Genomic DNA, 16,721 nt, shown 5'->3' on the forward strand with positions numbered 1-16,721 from the left:
AGGTAAAGTTCTGGCACCATTATGGACCAGAGTGTGGTCCTGATGGCAGGTTCAGCACCAAGTCATCAGGCCCAGAGCATCACCATGCACCAAGCTGGGACTCCAGGCCCCCTAAGCACCACCAAGTGTGGTCTAAACACAAATATTTTAAATTAAATTTGAAAGAAAATTTTTTAAAAATCTGCTCTGCTATACATACTGCACTCTTTTGGAAACAGACCAACTTGTTTCTGTTTCGTTCATTCCTTGGTTCTCCTATGATAATGCTAAAGCTTCAAATTTAGAATAAGTCTATTTGTAGGGACCCAAAGTGACCCAGGGGCAAAAGACAGATGCCTTGAAAGCTTGATGTTGCAAATTAATCCCCATTGCTGCCCACATGCATCAAGCATGGTCCAGGCAACTCTGCTGTTGGGCAACAATATGCGTGCCCTAGGGCCCAGGATGCACCTCAGCAATAAAGCATCTGCCTTGCATGTGTGCAAACCTGAGTAGATCCCACATGCACATAATAAATAAAAGGGGGGGGGGGAATGGAGCGATAGTACAGTGGGTAGGGCATTTTCCTTGCACGAGGCCGACCCAGGTTCAAATCTGAGCATCCCATATGGTCCCCCAAGCACAGCCAGGAATGATTCCTGAGTGCAAAGCCAGGAGTAACTGCTGTGCATCACCGGTGTGACCCAAAAAGCAAAAAATGAAACAAAACAAAATAAATAAATAAAAGTGTGATCTCTGATCCACAACAGCCAGGCAGTTACAGGCATCACAATTAAAAGATGTCCAAGCATAGCAGTCAGGAGTACAACTCCTGGCAAGAAAGCAAGCAAACACTGCAACTGGAGGTGAGAACCCCCACCCACAAACACCACAATCAAGAACATAGTAACCACAATCAAGTGTATGGGAGAGCCCCGGTCCTTACAATGACAACCATGAAGGGAAGGGAAAAATAAGAATAAGATAATTTTGAAAAATAACTTCTGTGGAAGTTAGTCTCCAAACTGGTTAGCTAATTATCTCCTACCTCCAGGAATTCACACCTTCATGAAGTCCTCTCCCACTGACCAGGTCAATCTGTTGACCAACAGCAGACACAGTGACAACCATGTGTCACTTCTGAACATGTGAGGAAAGACTACAGCTTGGGCTCTCTCACACTGTTCTCTCTACGGAAGACAAGGCACCCTACTATAAACAGCCCTAAAGAGAAGCTCGTGGGATGAGCAACAAAGGGCTCTGGCCAACAGCCACCAAGGAAGGGAGGCCTCCAGAGAACTGATCTACCCTGAAATTCTCCAGCTACAACTAAGCCTTGAGATGAACATAGTCCTCACCAACAACTGGCAGATTTTGAGCAAGCTTGATCCAGAATGTCTAGCTAAGCCACTCCCAGATAACTAACCCATATGATTTCTAGGAGATAATAAAAATTCATTCAATTTTAGAATAGTCTGAACAATAATTAATACACTACATGAATAATTAAAGTATTTTCTTTACTTTATATTATTTTTTGGCCAAGACTCAGAGACTATAAAAACCAGCTCCCGGAACCACGCGGCCGCGACATCTTATTATAACATCTTATTATCTCATTCCTGCTTTGGACAAACTGGCAGGTTACCGAATGTAGCCTGCCCACACGGCAGAGTCTGGCAAACTCCCCATGGCGTACCCAATATGCCAAATACTAGTAACAATGATGGGTCTCATTCTCCTAAAGAGCCTTGAATATAATCTCAGGGCTAGGATGAAGGAGACGTTACTGGGGCCTGCTCGAGGCAATTGACAAATATATTATTTTTTTAGAGAAGTACTTTACCCAATAGGTCACAACATATAAAAGAAGAGCATTACAGCAATTATTTCTATAATCCTAACATGCAAGTACTTTTTTCCACACAAGAAATTAGAAACAGGAGCTGGAACGATAGTACAGCAGGTAAGGTGCTTACCTTGCATGCAGTTGAGACGGATTCAATCTCCGGCATCCCATATAGTCCCCTGATCACTACCAAAAGTGATTCCTGAGTACAAAGCCAGGAATAACCCCTGAGCACTGTCAGGTATGCTCTCCCACGAAAGAAAGAAAGAAAGAAAGAAAGAAAGAAAGAAAGAAAGAAAGAAAGAAAGAAAGAAAGAAGAAACTAGAAACATGAAAAACCAAAAATAAATCTTTTAAGCAAATCTCAAGTACCAAATTTTAAAACAGCATACCTTTGTAAAACTTCATCACAGCTGAGCTCTCGATAAAGATGCACTTTACTGCTTGCCAAAAGCAACTTTTCTTCATTGTCAAAGTAACTGGGAAAACGAGATTCTGCTATCTCAATCAGTCTGAGGGGGGAAAAAATTAAAAAAGTGAAAACAGTCGATGACATTTAAAGTCACACTGCAGAACTACTAATGAATATTTTGAGAAGTAATAAAGTCACGGGCAAACAAAAGTTGTGGATCAGGGAGATAGTACAGAAGTTAGAGTTCAATTCTGGGTACCATATGGTCTCCAGAGCATCACTGGGTATTGCCCTGGAGGAAGACCCCCAGGGCTTTGTGGTCCCTAGAACCTGGATTTAGCACTGAACCACCAGTACAGTTGGTCAGAGTTGCCGGTAGTGACCCCCAAGCCACCCTCCAAAAAAAAAAAGTCTCACTAATAAACAGAAACAAAATGACATAATAAACAATTTTAGACTGTAAGAACCCATTTTTTAAAAGATATTGGTGACGAGCTGGAACCAACAAAAACTTTTAATCCCCTCCAATACTAAGCAAGTAACAATATATCTGAGGTTTATTTTTCTGGAAAGAAATAAGTTGTGTAATGACAATTTGACTCATAGTTATGATACGTTCCACATTTTTTAAATGTTATTTTCAATAATAAAAAATATACTTGAAATACCATGTGTTATCATTAGACTAATCGGGAATCAGTAAGTCTCCATGTCTTAAACCAGAAAAATATTTTTCTCAATTAAAAATACATCAAAATAAATCCTATCCAAAGATTCCCTAATAAATTGAAAAATAACTCCTAAACAAATGACTGTCCGACAGTATTTCCTTAGTAAACTAAAAAACGTTTTGTGAACACTGAATTCTGACTTCAAAGTTAAATCTAATGCATGGGGATGGTCAAAGGTTAGAGAGTGGCAAGTTAAAACAGAGACAACTATTACAATGAAGGATACAAAGCATGGAGAACAATACTAGAAATTTTAAATATTTGCATTTCTAAAAAGGAAAATCTTTGAATCTTCTATTTAAAAGCATATCTTATCTACCAAATACATAGACATACAAGAAAGACAGACTGGAAGGGCTATAAACTAAAAGCATCTTACACTCTATGTTCCATTTAGACACAAAAGTACAAAAGAAGTGTTTTCATTTCCAGATAGTTTAAGAGTTCCAAGTAGACACAGAGAACCTTAAAGAGAAAAACTGGCTGGAGCAACAGTACAGTGGGCAGGGCACTTGCCTTGCACACAACTAACCCAGGTTCACTCTCCAGCACACCACCTGGTGCCCAGAGCATTGCCTGGAGAGATCCCTGAGCAGTGCTCATTAGAAATTAGAAATCAAGAGAAAAAATAAGTTTCTCACATAGGCTATCATCAGAAACGAAGAAAAATATCTGAAACAGGAAAGGAAAAGAGAAATACATGTAAAGTAGTCAATAACATTTTCAATAGTATGTTGTGCAATTTGAAAAGAAAACAATCAAATAGAGGCCAGAAAGATAGTACAGCGGATAGGGTACTTGTCTTGCATGCAGTCTACCCAAAATCGATCCCCAGTATCCCATATGGTCCCAGAAGCACCACCAGGAATAATTCCTGAGTGCAGAGACAGGAGAAACCCTTGACCACCTGATCACCACCAGGTGTGTCCCAAAAACAAACAGGAAGGAAGGAAGAGAGGGAGGGAGGGAGGAGGGAGGAAGGAAGGAAGGAAGGAAGGAAGGAAGGAAGGAAGGAAGGAAGGAAGGAAGGAAGGAAGGAAGGAAGGAGAGAAACAAAATATAAGTGAGAAAAAGAAAAATTACTTTAGAAGTAAGGAATAGTTCCAAAAGATATTTAAAGAAAGAAAATAAAATGGATAAAATGGACAACCAGGAGACGTACTTGGGAGAGGCACAAGAATTGAAATGGTGGGGCGGGGGCGGGGGCGGTGGGGGGGGAGAAGGAGGAAATGAAGTGAGGAAGTGATAAAAGCAAAAAGAAATGAGATGACACTGGCAAAGGCAGAACAGGGAAATCTTGAGGGTTTGGCGGGGTGGGGGAAAGTGTAAAATTTTTTATTTACGCAACTATTTGCTGACTTTACTGACCGTCAGACAAGTCAGTTAACAAGCTCTGGCACTTGAAACCCATTAATTTTTTAATAGGGTAGGTATGGCAACATCTACCAGAAACAGGGAAGTTTTTCAAAACTATGATGCCCAGTTGATTAGGAACAAAGCTACAAGAGTCTAACTCATGGGCAATAACAAGCGACCAGCTGACAGACACTAATAATGTTCTGCCTGGATTTTAACTAGCAACTTGAGTGGTGAAAGATTCTGGAACTTATTACCACTTACGCTCCGCTGAGGCTCCTCAGAAGGGCACTGCATGGATATGAACTAACTTTATTCACGGTTAGTAAGCTCAAGTATGGATTAGAATGATTATTTACAAATCAATATGCTGGAATTTTCTCTTTCCCTACATATCTTTTTACTTTAAAAAACAGATACCTGGAAAAATATATAAATCAAGAGTAAAAATGAAATGTGGTATTCTGTATGTTTCCGTTAATTACACCAGTTTCTTGGGACAATCAATGTTCATTCCATTTCAATTAGTGCAAGCAACAGAAAAAAAATCCACCTTTTGTTCCCAGACATTATATACATTTTTAAAGGTCATGGTCACGGTCACGGTCCTCCCGTTGTTCATCGATTTGCTCGAGCGGGCTCAGTAACGTCTCCATCATGAGACTTTGTTGTTACTGTGTTTGGCATATCAAATAATGCCTTTTAAATAACATTTTAATTTCTAAAAAGTGTTCCTTCCAAAGGATGCACTTAAAATTAATTCTTTCAAAAAATAGTTACTGGGAACTTCTACACACACACACACTCAAAATCTTTCTCTAGTAAAACATATATTTATTCTTCTGAGTAAGAGAGACAAATACATACTATACGTCAGGTAACAAATGCTCTTGAAAAATGGAAGAAAAAGAAAGCAAAAGGCAGCGGATAGACAGTACAGCCTTTGGGACACATGCTAAGCATATTCTTGAGCCAGGTTCAATTCCACATGTTCTGTCAGCATCACTGGGTACAGCCTTGGAGGCCTGTGAGCATCACTCAGCAGGGCCCAAATACCCCCAACACCGCAGACCCAGGCAATATCACCTTCTCTGACCACTCAGGAGCCTCCCTCCATTCCTCCATCAAAAAAAATTTTTAAGTAAACCAGGATGAGGGAGCAGGCTGTGACAGATGGAAGCCAGGGCTCCCTTTTATATAGGGTGTTCCAGAAAACCTCTTTAATAAGATGACAATCATGCAAAGGTATAACTGAAATGAGAAAAGTGGACCATACAGTTAAAGTGAAAAAAGGCACAGTAGAAAAAAGAAAAGAATAGCACTGCAAAACCCTGGCGAAAGCAGATTTCCTGGTGTGTCTGAGAAAAAAGGAGGGTTGTGAGCAGAGAGACAATGAAAGGAAATACACAGAGAACTCGTAGGGGCTGGGATCACCTAAGGAGTCCTTGGGATGCAAGATTTTGTTTTGGTTTTATTTGTCAAGGACACCAAATAGGATGGATAAATATCAAATGACTTTTTGTTTTTAATCACCTTAGCTGCCAGATTAAGAAAAGGTCATGGGCTAGGGGTGAGAACAAAAGAAAAAGATAAATTAATGCAAAGGTCCAGCTAAGAGGAGATGTAGTAGACCAGATTGGTTAAGGCACTTGCCTTGCACTCAGTTCAATTCCCAGCACCCCATATGATTCCCCTCCCCACCCCCCAGCACCACCAGGAGTCATTCCTGAGTTTAGAGCTAGGAGTAAGCCCTGAGCACCACTGGGTATGATGGAGAAGAGGGCATCGAGGGACGGAGGTGTGGGGGTGGGTGGGGAGAGGACACGTGGAAAACCAATTTCATGGCATATTAAGCCTTTACTGTTAGACAGCTATTGGAAAACCCAACACATATGTTACATTTACATGAAAACAGAAGTAATGGGGACTTGATATGGAGACTAACTCAGGTGATTCAACAAACTCAAGATCTAATAATTCATGAGAAGAGCTTAAGGAATTTCTTGACTAACTAGATGAACATCTGTGTGAGTAGAATTACCATTACTGAAGTGAGAAAGATTAGATTTGGGGCAAGTTTTCTGCTACTAATCCCCTGTTACTTCTCAGTTCTTGTATAAAAGGAAAGTTAAAAGCTTTACATTGGTGACCACATGCCAACTTGAAACAAAACACATGCTTAGCGTAAAACCAAAAGTTTTCCAAAATTCTAGTTGAAATATAACATCATAAATGTGCTGAAAAGCAAGCTTATGCTTTTTTTCAAAGCTTCTAGTACATATGTAATAGTTTCCTGTTCATTAATTCAATATGCATTTGCTCGGTTCTGTGGTATTACTAAATATAACAAACCCAATGGTAAGCTATAGATTCCAGAAAATTCTAAAACTTTATTTTATAAATAATAAGCATTCTAACTAACGTCCATCTTCTTTCCTAGAAATTCTTCTGGATCTCCCTCTCCACTAGTTCACCCTGATTTACAAACGACTGGAACTGGAAAGCCTCAAAACCATCTCAAACCTATTCAATCATCTCAAAAATTGGTAAGAGACAAGCTACTTCATATTGTAGATCAACGGTCTGCATCAGTACTGCCTTCAGAATCAGCCACAGTCATGGCTGTCTACCATCACTTAAAAACCTTGCTCTTCTATTTCTATTTTTTTTTCTTTTTTGGGTCACACCCGGCGATGCTCAGGGATTACTCCTGGTTCTGCACTCAGGAATTACTCCTGGTAGTGCTCAGAGGAACATATGGAATGCTGGGAGTCAAACTCGGGTCAGCCACGTGCAAGGCAAACTCACTCCCACTGTGCTATCACTCCAGCCCCTCTTTTTTCACTTTTAATGTAGGAGTACTGCTATTTATTCAGCCACTGATTAAGATGACTGAAGCAGGCATGAGCTCCGCTTTACTTTTTTTAATTAATTTTAAAAATTTATTTTCATAAAACTTGTTCGCAATAATTCATTACATTTAAATAGTCAAACACCAATCCCACCATCATCGCACATTTCCACCACCATATTTTGAACGTTTTCACCCTAAATCCCAAACTATGCCCCCAAAGCAGAACGGAAACAATTAGTTTTGTATTGCTTGCTATGAATAATCAAATAATGATAATCCAACAAAGTTTCCTGATTGTGAAGATTATTATTATTTCCTTTTTGTCAGTACATCAGGATCCTCCATGAGCTGTACTACTGATTCACTACCAGGATCTCACCATTCTACAAGGAAGTGATCATCCATGTCAAGAGAGGGGTTCAGCAGGGTGATACCATTTCACCAAAAATCTTCAGTGCTACCCTCAAGAACATCATGCGACGACTGGAATGGGAAGGAATGGGAGTGAAGGTAGACAGTCGGCAACTACACCGCCTCCGCTTTGCTGATGATATCGTTCTAATAACACCAAACATTAGCAAAGTGGCACAAATGCTGGCCGACTTCGACCATGAGTGTGGAAAGGTCGGACTACAGCTGAATCTCACAAAGACAATGTTTATGAGAAACGGACTCGATCCTGACGTTTCATTTGCTCTCAACGAAACAAACATCTCTGAGTGCAGCAGTTACATGTACCTAGATCAAGAACTCAACATGATGAATGACCTGGCACCTGAGTTGTGCAGGAGGAAGAGAGCGGCTTGGAATGCCTTCAAGATCGTCAAAGAATCTCCGGCTCCGGGCACATCTCTTCGATTCCACTGTTCTTCCTGCATTAACATATGTTTCAGAGACCTGAGCCCAGGATGAGAACACTATTCGGCTCTCCCAAAGAGGAATCGAAAGAGCTATGCTTAGTGTATCACGCTTCACTCAAGTGAGAGAAAGAATCCGGAGTTCTGACCTCCGTCGACAATTGAGAATCAGGGATGTCTGCCAAGGCATCGAAAATCAGATGGGCTGGACATGTATAATGTGATTTGGAGACGACCACTGGACTAAAGAGCCATTACCGACTGGATTCCACTGACGTCAAAAGATCGCGTGTCCGCCCACCTACGGGATGGTCAGACTTCTTTGTCAAGACCCTGAATGATCTATTTGATGCTCTTCGTGTTCCTGGAGCGAGCAGAGACCATTGGGCTACACTAGCACGCAACAGGGACGAATGGAAATGTTACTGGCGCCCACTCAAGCAAATTGATGAGTAATGGGATGTCAAGTGATCAAGTGATTGTGAAGATTGTGCGAAGATTGCTGCATTTCATCCTGGAGCCATTAAGCCCTTATATAAGAGATTACTAACATGTCTGCTAAACCCAATCAAATGTTGTGTGCTACTCTTGCTACATCAGTGGTGTAGAGTATACGAGGTCATTCACAGTTGCCTGCTCCTGAGATTTTAAAACTTAGAATACAATTATACAGCAAATTCACTCATGGGTGAGGCCTATGTTGCTCTCTTCTGGGAGCTTTATTTCTGAGTCTCTGGATCATGGTCACTGATGAGATTATATGGCGCCAGGAGCAGTTTGTGGGTGCGACTGCCAAGCTACTGGTAAACTTGGGAGATGGGGAGGGAAGGCCCATTCCAGGTCTGAGTGAGCTTGGAGATTTCAGTCACGGATCCAACATACTTGGGTTTTTCTGCAGATTCACTCATAAGTGAGGCTCATCTGAGCATATGGAGAGCATGGCAGTGATTGAGTTCTGGATCACAATAATTGTTTCAACACCAATCCCACCACCATTACACCTTCCCATTACCATTATTTTGAATTTTCCCACCACCATCCAAGCCTGCCCCATAGGTATATGCTCTATAATTTATTTTGTATTGCTTGTTATGAATAGTATGAGATGATATGCAGCTACAGAATTCTAAATTTTTTTTAAAAATTTGGGGTCCGGAGGCATCTCTGTGGCATGTTGCTCTTTTCCAAGATTCATTTGTTAGTCTCTGAATCACAGCCGTTAATGCACTTAAATGGAACCCAGAGGCAGTTCTTGGGCATGACTGCCAGGAAACCAGAAGGGTGGGGAGATGGGGGAAGGTCGCCCATCCCTGACTCCCTGAAGCCTAGAGCTTTTAGTCACAAGTCCTGCATACCTGGGTTTTTCAGCAGATTCATTCTCATGAGTGGGGTGCCTGGGAAGAGCCTGTGAAGATTGGCCTTAAGAGTGGCAGAGGTTAGGTTCTGTAGGGTTTGTGGCTGCTAGGGTTCATTTGGGGCAGGCGGAGGGACACACCTGCTCCCTTCTGAGGTGCCCCCATGAAATCAGCCTGGCACAGAGTGGAGAGATATCTCTGTAGTGTGCTGCTCTCTTCTAAGATTCATTTGTGAATCTCTGAATCATGGCTGTTAATGCACTTAAAAAGCCTGATTTTTATCTCTTTTGAGATTTATTTATGGGTCTCTGAAGCAAGACTAAGAAATGAGCTTGTATAGCTGAACTGGAAGTGGTTTGTGGGCATGACTCCCACATACCTAACTTTTGGCCATTTAATTTCTCGGGAAACTTCATCCCAAGTTGTTGGGGTCTGACCAGAGGCACAATGAAAAAAATTGGGGGTATCAGGAAGCCTAAAGACACCATCAGGCTGCTGATGCACTCACCCTGCAGGTACAGGTTGACTTGCTGGGCGGCACCAATACCCCCACCTTGATCTTGATACATCAATTCAGGGTGACACTCTAACAGTTCGGCAGGAATTAGAGAGACTGTAATTGGTTACCTTGAGAGGTACTATGCAAACTCAATGTAGCAACTCTGTTGATCTCACCTTGACCATTGCTACTCACAGTACCAGTACAATATATGCAATCACCTCTCTTTTATTCACTTAGTTATAATGGTTATAATTACACTTTGGGGTGATTATATTTGATTAACATCTTCCTCCCTCCTAGACAACAATGTCTATTCTTAGTTTCTGACACTTTTCTGACATCATAACAACTCAGAAATGTCTACTTAGACCTCCTGAAAGTTAGTTTTCTATTCTTTCAAGATCCCAAGTTCATCTCTTCCTTTCCAAGATCTTCAAGTTATTCTCACACACATACCTATTTACACCTTTATTTCCATTGGTTCATTTTAAATCATCCATTTTAAGTTATCCAAAATTACTTATTCCATAAATCTTCACTATTTATAATTCATTGCCTCTTCCCTTTTTCCCCACCTCCTCCCTTTCTTCTTGTTGCTGTTGTATGACTGATCAGTCACACTTGTACTTGGGGGTGGAACTCATAAACTTAGAGGTGATGACCAGAGCAATAATAGGCAGGAAGGGAGCTGCCTTGTATGCGGTCAACCTGTGCTCAATCCCCAGCAACACATATCGTCCCTAGAGCCTTTCCAAGAGTGATCCTTAAGCACAATTCAGGAATCAACCCAGAGCACCACCAGGTGTGGCCCCCAAAAAACAGTGTTCACCAAATATTACACAGTTTTACTTGTGGTGCCTGCTGACAGTTATACACTTAGTTGCAGTGTTTGCACACTTAGTTGTGGTACTACAAAGGGTGACACACATAAGCTGTGATGCAGGTATGCACTTGGCTTAAGTGCATCAACGCCTCATACTCTCCTGTGGCTCTGAGCATCCTAAATATCAGTGCCACAGAAATCAACTTGGCATCTGAGCAGTCCCAGGGATTGACTGATGACCTCTCACCTGCAAGACAAGTATCATACACTATGACCCAACCCCAATTTTTATTTTTAACTTCAGGTACATCTTTTTTTCAATTATCTCCACTAGGGATAATACAGTGTTCATTCGATTCACATATATTGGGACAAGGTTCAATCCCCACTATCCCATATGGTTCCCCCAAGCCTGCCAGGAGTGACCTCTGAGCACAGAGCCAGGAGTAAGACCTGAGCACTGCCAGGTGTGACTCAAAAACAAAACAAAACCAAAAATCTTGTGATCCTATGAATACATACAGAGAAAGCAGTCAGCAAAATCCAACATCCATTTATGATTAAAAAAAAAGCAAAATGGGGATAAAGAGAAAGTTCCTCAATATATAAAGGCCATATATCACACAAACCAACAGGTAACATCAAACATATTCAGAAGTGGAATAATGAAAGCCTTACCTCTAAGAAAGGATTTTCATGGGGCCAGTGCAACAGTACAGCAGACAGGGCATTTGTCTTGCACAAAGCTGACCCAGATTTGATCCCTAGCACCCCATTTAGTCCCCCATGTCCTAGCAGGAGTGATCCCTGAGGACAGAACCAGGTGTAAGCCTTGAGGATCACTGGGTGCGGCCCCTCCAAAAAAGAGTTAATTCTCATCACTATTATTCAATATAGCATTGAAAGTTCTAGCTATAGCAATTAGTCAATGAAAAGAGATTAAAAGGGATTGAAATTGGGGGAAAAAATGATCACTATTTTCAGATGACAAAATAATATACATAGAAAACCCTAAGTACACCACAGAATTTTTCTAGAAACAATAAAACTATACAGTAAAATGGAAGGCTATAAAATCAATACTCATAAATCCATTGCATTTCAATATGCAAACAATAAAGTAAAATGGAAAGAATTTTTTTCTTAAGTCCCATTTACAATTGCCTCCAAGAAACAAAAAAATCAAGAAACTGGGAATCAATGCCACAATGGAGATCAAAGACTCATACAAAGAAAACTATCATGTGGTTTATGATTCCAGTCAAGGCAAAAGCTGTTCTGTTCCAGTGGCCACTGACATGTGCCTTGCTTCAGGGCACACAAGTCTTTGGTAAATATTTGTCCAGAAATATTTATTATAAATATTTGAGCAAATGCCCTCTTTTTCTCTTGAATGTAAATATCTTCATTAGCATTCCAGAAAAACAGCACAAACATTATTCCCTTATTGTGGATTTTTTTTTCCTCTTCTTTTTTCATGTGGGTGGATGAGAGGCTGGGGACTGGTGGTTTATGCTGAATGTTTCATTTTTCTTTTACATGCAGCAAAAGGGATCTTCATGGGGGCAAGGGGAAAAAAAAACTAGGTAAAAAAATCAACAAGGAAGCACTGGTCTTGAAAGTAGAAATGTAAGAGATGGTCCTAAAAGACATAGATAGGGCACACCATCCCTACAAACTTGAGTGCACATTCTCAGCTTTGCAAGAATGTGGACTTGTTGGATTTCTGTATCACAAAAAGTGCCCCAGTACGTGTGCCATTCTCCAAGATAGACCATTTGCTGGGTCCCAAGACATATCTACATAAAATTAAAAAGATAGAAATCATATCAACAAAGTTCTCAGATCATGATGCCTTGAAAATGGAAATTAATCACAAACAGAAACAGAAGAAAAACGTCACAAATACTTGGAAATTAAATTGAAGTTAACAAAAATTAAACATAAAATAAATTTAAAAGATTTTTTCTAAATCTTTTAAATTATGGGGAAGGGGAGGGGTGGGACAACAAAGGGCCAAGGGCAACAGAACTGGACAGATGCTCTATAGAACTATGCCTATCTAGTGGGAGGGGACCTTAGAACATTGGCAGAGAGAAACAGGCACTTTGGTAGTGGGTATGGTATTAGGACAATATCAAAGTATAGTTAAAAGTATTATTATTCATAGCACCTCAATAAAATCCAGAGTGAGGGTAAATAAAGACTGGAAACAACCAGCATTAGTGACAATGAGATTTTTAAAAATAAAAGAACCTTTTCACTGTTGGTGGGAATATTATCGGATTCAGCCTCTATGGAAAATTATGTGGGGATTCCTCAGAAAGTAAAACCATATCACCCATCATCCTAATTCTTGGCATCAATCCTAGGAAAACAAAAACATTGATTTGGAAAGAAATATATGCACACCTATCTTCATTGCAGCACTAACTTTAATAGCCAGGATATAGAAACAACAACAGTTGAATGAATAAATGAGTTATGGGATATGAACACAATGGAACACATTGCTGCTATAAGAAAGATAAAATCTTGCAGTTTGCTGCAATTTTTATGGTAGTAGGGAGGTATCACAATAAGCAAAATAAATCAGAGGGAGAAAAACAAATACAGAATGATCTCACTCATCTGTTGTATACAGAGGAATAGACAGCTACCAGAGAAGATGAAATCTTGAAGCTCACTGCAACTGGAAAGAACTGGGAGGAATCTGACTGACCAATGGAAGTGAAAAGGAGAACAAATACAACATAATCTCACTCATTTGTAGAGTATAAAGGAACATTCAGGGAGTATGGTGCAGCCATCAGGTCAATCTGTACCTACGAGGCGAGTGCATCAGCAGCCTGATGGTGCCTTCAGACTTCCAGATACCCCAAAATTGCTGCTTTGGCCAGACGACAAAAACTTGGGGCAAAGTTTATCAAGAAAGTAAACGGCCAAAAGTTAGGTATGTGGGAGCCACACCCAAAAACTACCTATGACTCAGCTATATCATTGTAGGCATGGATTCTCTGGTTCCTGATTGAACTGCTTAACAGCCATGATCCAAGAGAATCAGAAACAAATCTCGAAACCCAACGGCTTTTGGCAGAAATGTGTCCAGTTCCTGCAGTAGGCTACGAGTGCTGGGCCACCCCAGGTGGGAATAAGTTTCGTGCCTTGGCCTATTCCCACTGGCAGCCCGGCAGCCGTCATCCTCCAGAGGCCATTGAACAGTCAGGTTTGGGCCCACAGTGATAAGACACGCGGGGCCTCATGGGATGGGGGTGGAGCTGGCCCTTTCCTCCCCACCCCAACGAGACCCCGAGTCGCCACCCACGAATGGCCTCTCTGGCTCCTGATCAAGCTGCTTAATGGCCATGATCCCACAGACTCAGAAACAAATCTCGAAACCCAGCTGCTTGTGGAAGAAGTGCATGCGGACCACGCAGTAGATTACTGTTGCCGGGCCACCCCAGGGGGGAAAGGGTGCTGTCCCTCCTTCTGCTTCCCCTTGCCAGCTTGATGACCACCATCTTCCAGAGGCCACTGGACAGTCAGGTTTGGGCCCTCAGTGACGAGACATGTGGGGCCTCACGGGATGGAGGTGGTGCCAGGCCTGTCCTCCCCATCCCAATGAGACCCCGAGTTGCCACCCACTAATGGCATCTCTGGCTCCTGATCAAGTTACTTAATGGCCATTATCCCAGACACTCAGAAACAAATCTCAAAACCCAACGGCTTTTGGCAGAAATGCGTCTGGTCTCTGCAGTAAGTTACCAGTGCTGGGACACACCAGGTGGGAATAGGTTTCGTGCCTTGGCCTGTTCCCCCGGCAGCCCGGCGGCTGTCATCCTCCAGAGGCCACTGGACAGTCAGATTTGGGCCCGCAGTGACAAGACACACGGGCCTCACAGGATGGGAGTGGAGCCGGCCCTTTCCTCCCCATACCAACAAGACCCTGAGTTGCCGCCCACAAACGGCCTCTCTGGCTCCTGATCAAGCTGCTTAATGGCCATGATCCCAGAGACTCAGAAACAAATCTCAAAACCCAGCGGCTTGTGGCAGAAATGCATCTGGTTCCTGCAGTAGGTTACCGGTGCTGGGCCACCCCAGGTGGGAATAGGTTTCATGCCTTGGCCTATTCCAAACCCTGACGGCCCAGTGTCCACCATCCTCCAGAGGTCAGTCAGGTTTGGGCCTGCAGTGAGGAGATACGCGAGACCTCATGGGATGGGATGGAGCTGGCCCTTTCCTCCCCATTCCAACGAGACTGTGAGCCAGCCCTTTCCTCCCCATCCCAACGAGATCCCGAGTCACAGCCCACTTACGGCCTCTCTAGCTCCTGATCAGCTGCTTAATGGACATGATCCCAGAGACTCAGGAACAAATCTCAGAACCCAGCAGGTTTTGGCAAGAAATCCCTCCAAATTTAATTGTTAAAATTTCGGAATTTCAAAATCGCGCAGTCACTACTGCAGCCACGCGATATCATATGTTATTCATTACCAGCAATAGAAAACAAATTGTCTACTGTTGCCTTTGCGGCAGAACTGAGTGTTGGGTAAAATCCCAAATAATAATTGTGCGTGTGGTGTCGAAATGTTGAATGTAATCAAAGTAGAGTGAGAGTAATTTGGAAAATTATCTGCCCCACAGGTAGGGGGAGTGTGTGGAATGGGGGGTATACTGGGGATTTTGGTGGTGGATAACGGGCACTGATGAAGGTAAGGGTATTTCATTGTATGACCGAGACTTAAACCTGAAAGCTTTGTAACTGCTCTCACGGTGATTCAATAAATAAAATTATTAAAAATGGGGGGGGGGGAAGTAAGGTGGAGTTCATGCACAATTCAATCAGCCTAATCAGTGGCTGAATAAATAGCAATACTCCTACATAAAAAATAAATAAATAAAAATTTAAAAAATTTAAAAAATAAAGAAACATGCAGAGAAAGGGAATAAATGATGGCCAACAATAACAGACCTTGAGAGTCTGACTACAGAACTGTGTAGAATAACATTGCCACAGGGAGCTTAGGTTTATGTCCTTTGCATAGTTTACCTTAAAGCAATGTCCTTTCTGTATGGACACAGAAAGACAGTTAATATTATGCTTTGTAACTTGGGAGTTGATTGACTCCGAATAATATTTACTCCTGGGCATCTGTTTTCTTGAATCAGTTGACCTTAGTTCCTAGCACCCCAAAAGCAGGGTCCCGACGAGGGACTGAATGGACCCAGGGCAAGCTGTGAGCTACCCTGGCATCAAAATGGGCCAGGCCAAAGCGCCACGATACTCAACTATACGTTGAGGGCATGATCATGGACAAATGCTGTCATGATCCAAAAGTAAGTAATGATGAGACTAGGACCCTGCTGGGCTAGGAAGACTAACCTGGCCTGAGGACTGTAAAAAATATATATATATATATATATATGGCGGAATAGTGAGATGTCCTCAGGAAGAACCAAACTGTAAGTTTATCTCTTACTGCAACTATTTAAGTAAATTACTAGCTGAGGAAAGAATACACCCTTATTGGGATCCTACCTTTGAGCAGATCTCCTAGTAATCTGGAATAAATCTCTTTAGATGAGATTTAATCCTTGAGTCAACCTCCTCTAGGAATGGTCTTACCTCTCTTTGCTGATTTGTTAATATTCAACCCACCTTCGTGTCACTACCCTACGTGATTGTTATATAAACTAAAGACTGTAAGCTCGAAGGGGGCTTGGGCTCGAGAGAGCAGAGACTGAGGCTCAAGTTGAGGCTCAGGCAGAGGCTCAAGCTGAGGTGTGGGCTCGGGCTCAGGAGCTTGGGCTCCAGAGGGCAGAATCAGAGGTGAGAGTGAAGATTGGAATAAACTACAATTGTTACCGACTGGCCTGGCCCTCGTTCATTGCTTCACCTGCCCATCGCCATTGAGCTCCCTGGGTGGGGGAAACGCCTTGAGACTACTGAACCCAGGCGGTGGAGAGATAGAGCACCACTGGACCTTCTAAAAACACACAGAA

The 16,721-nt window shown here is 42.1% G+C and overlaps 1 protein-coding gene across 1 annotated transcript in view; it reads right to left on the reverse strand.

Annotated features, from left to right (window-relative positions):
- Nucleotides 1–16,721, reverse strand: part of RAD51B (RAD51 paralog B) — a 672,013-nt gene that overhangs the window by 607,620 nt on the left and 47,672 nt on the right. Inside the window, exon 6 of the mRNA XM_056134025.1 lies at nt 2,221–2,340. Within this exon, the coding sequence (XP_055990000.1) occupies nt 2,221–2,340 (120 nt within the window). The remainder of the gene's footprint in view (nt 1–2,220; nt 2,341–16,721) is intronic.

This window comes from Sorex fumeus, unplaced genomic scaffold, assembly GCF_029834395.1.
Source record: "Sorex fumeus unplaced genomic scaffold, SorFum_2.1 ptg000098l, whole genome shotgun sequence".
Taxonomy (NCBI): Eukaryota; Metazoa; Chordata; class Mammalia; order Eulipotyphla; family Soricidae; genus Sorex; species Sorex fumeus.